Source organism: Nestor notabilis, unplaced genomic scaffold (assembly GCF_000696875.1).
Source record: "Nestor notabilis isolate BGI_N333 unplaced genomic scaffold, ASM69687v1 scaffold1705, whole genome shotgun sequence".
Taxonomy (NCBI): domain Eukaryota; kingdom Metazoa; phylum Chordata; class Aves; order Psittaciformes; family Psittacidae; genus Nestor; species Nestor notabilis.
Window position 1 is genome coordinate 15,084 of NW_009928597.1, and position 5,248 is coordinate 20,331.

Here is a 5,248-nt window from a genome sequence, read left to right on the forward strand (position 1 = left end):
CCCCTCCCGGGGAGGGGCCAGCCACAGCTTCTCTGGGCAACCTGTGCCAGTGCACTGCAGACACCAACCAGGGCAGCTGGATGCTGTCTCTGCCTCACTGGCCACTGGCCTCCTTGCACAGCCCAGGAGGTGGCTGGATCCCCCTTGCTGTGAGATGGTAAACAATGGTGGTGCTGGGAACACAGCAGTGAGGTTGGCTATGGCCAGCCCTGGAAACCTGCGAATCTGCAAAACTTTGTGTGTGGAGCTAGTGAAGCTGTTTAAAAGAAAGGTTCATTGATGGGAATGGAGCACTTCATTATGGATGTGTGCTGGGGCTGTTCAGTCTGGCTTGTGATTTCTTATCACCCCTTCGCTGCCCATCTAATACAAACAGGAGAGTGGGAGGCTGTCCTTCATGCAGGCCAGGTTTCAGGAGAAGGCAGAGAAATGTGTGGGATGAGAAGGATAGATGAAAATGGATGGAGTAAAACAGATGGTGTTGGGGCCATGAGCGCATTCCACTTACAGGAGTTAAGCTGGCAGATGCCAAGGTCAGCCCTGGTGCTGATATGAGCTGTTGTGAACAAAGCTGGAGGTGATGCTGGCACCTCCTTTCTTTTGGGATCTGCTTTGAAGCTGCAGAGTCACCACCTGCCACCTTTGCAGCTGTGCCACATCTGGCTTGGCACCCGTTCTTGGGCCTCCTCCACTCCAACATGGACCAGGATTTGAGCTTGGTCCCAAATGTACCTCACTGCCAGGTGGCCTTGGGCTACCCTGGCCACCATCTCCAGACCCGCTCCTGACCCTGACTAGCTGCTGTGGACTCCTGCTCCTTGTTGCTGAGGACCTTGCTGCTCCCCAACCCATTCCAACAGAAATGATTTGACTTTGTCCAGCTCCTGGAGGGACAGGCAACGTGACCCCAAAGCAGCACAAGTGGTGTAAATGATGAAAACCATCTGTATTTTTCCTTTATCCCTTAAAATACCCATTCACACGGTCCCTCCTCATGCAGATATGTGACTGAACCCATGTGGGTAATGCCAATAAGCAGAGCTGTTTGTACATTAGTATTTGTGGTCTGGAGGTCAGGGGTGCTTGCAAACAGGAGAGTGCAGCTTGGCCTTGCAGCATCAGCTCTGAATGTGGCACAGGCAAAACCTCCCAATTCTACCTTGGTTTTCCTTGTGCTTACCAGTAAGCAACAGCTGTGCTGATGCAATTGGTGACAGCAAGGCTTTGGGTGACATGCAATGGCTCAGGAATATTAGAATCCTTGAATCCTAGAATCCCAGGCAAGGAGGTGCTTCGGGGATCATCTAGTCCAACCTTTCTAGGCAAAGCATGACCTAGACTAGGTGGCCCAACACCTTGTCCAGCTGAATCTTAACAGTGTCCAATGTTGGGGAATCCAACTTCTTTTACTGGGACAATGCTGCAAGCTCACCTGCTTCTGCAGCTCTACTGGGGTGAATAGTGCTGAGCCATGGGTGCCCCAGTGCCCTCAGAGCACACCCCTAGGGCTGAGCCCCGCCTGCACCTCTACACTTCCGTAACCATCCTTGGTGCTCTGCTGTTCCCCAGCCCACCGCTCAGCGCAAAGACCCACTGGCATTTGATGCAAGTGTCACCTCTGAATGTGCGGACCTACCAGACCTTCCCCTCAGGGAAGAGAATCAGCGCCAAGGAGAGACAGAACCGGAACAGCTATTTCGAGTACCGAGCCTAAGTGGTGTCGTCCAGCCTGCCCCCTGTGGAAACCTTGTTTTCCAGCTGGGAGAGAAATAACAGGAAAATAAAGGAGAAAGAGCTTGCTGTCTCGGTGTCATGAATGAGTTTAGTGTCGCCCAAAGAATCACCATCAAAGTTATTAGCAAAAGTAGTTTTAATATGAATTTCTGAATTGTGACCTAAAAAGTTCAATGGCAAAGTTCACTGTATTACTTACTACATGGATGGAACGCACAAAGGAAAATCAAGTTAGAATCAAGCTAGAATGATTTACAGACACTGAAGAGGCAAAAGAATAAGGAAGACCCTCCCACTGATCACGAGTTTCAGAGTAGACCCACTTACTTTCTAAACTGCTGATGGAAGTTCAGTACAACTAAATCCAGTCTTAGTCCCAGACTTGGTCAATAGTTTGTCTTATGGGAGAAATACAAAGAGCAAGGAAATCCATTGAGCCACAAGGTTCAAAGTGGACCCCTTTTTGCTTTCTAAACTCCTGATGGAGCTTAGGTGAGGCTAAATCCAGTCTTGGTCCCAGACTTGGTCAACAGTTTGTGTCTAGAGGGTTACGTGTGTAATCACTTTGGGTCACCTAAAGAAGCACTGTCGAAGATACCAGTGAAAGATGATCTTGATACGATGTTGTAAAAGTACCAATTCACCACAGATGGGAGTTTTACACTTTTGACCTAGCAGCAGACTGCAGTTCTAAGGTGGATCGCAAGATCCAGCAGCTGTCTACGGTTATTCACAATTTAAGGTGGATCACAAAAGTTAGTCGAGCTTCATCATTGACTAATTTAACACTTACAAAGTGAGACAATACGGTTTACTACAGTCACAACAGTGACTTAATTACAGATCTGAGGTGATAACATTCATACTATACTTGCTATAGGGTATCTAAATCAATTCACCCACACATGCACACAGACATAAAGAGGTATGTATATACATGTGTGTGTATATATTTATATATGCATGTATAAAAGTATACCCGTTGAAATTCCACTTGAGTGCAGTGAAATATTCACATCAAATATCTCACCATTTCTCAAGGGGCAAGGAGGAGTGGGGAGTCTTCAGCTCAGGCTCCAGCATCAGCCCTTGGTGACAGTCCTCCAAACTGCACACTTGGAAGAGTTGCTCAGAGGGAGATGTTGTCACGGCCCTCTGCAGTCCAGAGGAGCTCAAAGGGCCATTCTTAAGACCACTCTTTGTACGGTCGCAAGATGATTTACTTTAGTCATCAGTAAATTTCCACCCTGGCCACAATCCAAGCTGGTAATTACTGGAATTTTCAAAATTCCAGTAACAGTGGTACCATTCCACTCAGGCTACTACCAAGGTGAGGAATGTTCCAAGGCTGTCAGGGGATGACTGATTATCCCCACTTTCGCTTCCCACCTTGGCCAGGCAACAGGCATCCCTCCTACAGTCAGTGCCTCCTGCCTTAGCTGTGCATGAGTGCCTGGTATGGACAAGGGATGCTTCACTACCCAACTCGTAACACAAAGGCCATGACCTGATGGGATTTCCTGAGGTCGCAGAGCTGCCAAGAGGAGGTAGGAAGAAGAAATGCACCACCACACTCCAGCTTTGCGTGCCATGGGGACATGCCTGTGAGCAGCTGGTATGCCCTTTGTCTATGGCCTCCAAGGAGAGGGGCAGCTGCGCACCACACAGCTCCTCCTGCAATGTGGGATGAGCAATGGGCTGAGGAGAGATTGAGGACGGGCAGGGGATTAGCTCAGTTTGACGGTGTCACCATCAGGCAGGCAAAATGTCCCTGCTTAGCCCCTGGCCATGCATGCTGCTGCATCCACCGGGGTGGAAAGGCAGCTCTGCCCGGGTCCAGGTTCTGCTCACAGCACTGGGAGGTCACCCAGGACACTCTTACCTGGATCACCAGTTACAATGGTGGGGAAGAGCACCACATGGACTTCAGTGCAGTCACTAGTGACTTCCAACAGGGTGATGAGCCTGTGGATGGCATGAAATCGTACAGGGTAATGAAGACAAGGCTGCCAGTAAGACAGTGTCACTGTGTGTAGCTACTCAGGAGCAGTGCACAGCCTTAGCCCTGTTTAATTTATTTGAGAAAAGATATTTTCTCCTACGATTTTGGATGTGGATGGCACAGCAGGGCATGGACAGAGTCTGTCACTGATGCTGACAACCAGGGCTCTGCCCCCATGTGTGCACCCATAAGGGCACATGGTGCCTTTGGGCCACTAGCCACTTTGCAAACTGTGCCCATGTTGGAGAGACACCTGCTTAGCTATGAAAAGCATTTCTCTAGGTGTCAGCCTGAGCCCTTTACCCAGAGAGCTGGAGAAGGGGCCCTGACCCCTCTCTGCACCATTACGGGCAGAGCTCCATCTCCCACCCCGTCTCGGACCTGCTGAGAGGGAGGGCAGAGGCAGGAGCTCCAGCCATATCCTGGGGGCCTTTTCTATTCATCTTGTTCATAACCAGCCTCCTGTCTGATTCCATGCCTGATTTGAAACACAAAAATACCCCAGCAATGAGGGGCTCTTTGTAGCAGCTATTTTGGAAATCCAGAGATGGGGGGGGGTTAATAGCTTTTTATTGACTTTTCCCCCCACTCACTGACATCTGAAGTAAAAAAACCCTTTTAAACTTATCTATCTCCTCATGACTCCCCAGCCAGCACATTTCATGCACTTAGAGCAAGCTGATGGGGACTAACTACTGCAGCACTTCAAAGGCCTGGGTTTAACACACCAAGGAAAGTCCTCATGTATTTTAGTGCATTACTAAAATCACTTTATACTCCTGCCAGGTCATCATTCATGGTGAGACATGACTTGTGCATGTTTTGTAGGGCTTGTTCCTTGGCCAAGAACAACCAGGCAGCATTTACGGTGTGGGGAGAGGATGTGTGCAGCAGCCACAAGGAAGAAAGTCACTTTGAGCCAGTGGTACTAAGGTCAAAGAGCAACAGACATCTTTTTATTTGAACTATAAGAAAAAATTCATTAAGGGCACCATTTTGACCAAATTTCATTTGACCTCTTTGAAGGGCTTTGCATGTTGACCCTGAGGTGGCTGCTGAGGTGTCCCTAGTCTGGGTGCTGCATCAGACGTTAGAGCCCTGAATTAAACAGGAGGTTTCAGATCTTTAGTGAAAAGGGACAGGCTGGGTGGAGATCAGCCGCTCGTGTGGGTCACCCCTTGCAGGCCCAGGTTCTGATCCTGAAATTGCTTTTAGGCACCCAGGGTGATGCTGCAGGGGTGGGACCTGAGCATCTGCCCACCTGCCATCTGGTGTGGGTATCTCAGCCCTCACCCCCCTCCCAGGAGCTCTCTGGTGGGTTTGAGGGGGTTGCTGGGGTTCGTTGAGCACGTCTGCCTGTTCTCCTGGGCTCACAGCTCCTACCCTAGTCTTCCCTGACTGATGGCTCTGGACCACAGACAACTCAGTGTCTAGCATTTAGATGCCAAGTGAGGACTTTTTTGCCTTTTCATTGCCTTTTCACACTCATGTGAGTCCCTTCTGCCACTCCTT

The 5,248-nt window shown here is 49.5% G+C and overlaps 1 protein-coding gene across 1 annotated transcript in view; it reads left to right on the plus strand.

Annotated features, from left to right (window-relative positions):
* The window catches only part of LOC104405751 (chromosome unknown open reading frame, human C2orf70), a 5,047-nt gene extending 3,333 nt beyond the window's left edge, over positions 1–1,714 (plus strand). Inside the window, exon 3 of the mRNA XM_010014559.1 lies at positions 1,570–1,714. Coding sequence (XP_010012861.1) covers positions 1,570–1,714 — 145 coding nt within the window. The remainder of the gene's footprint in view (positions 1–1,569) is intronic.
* Positions 1,715–5,248: the final 3,534 nt, after the last annotated feature.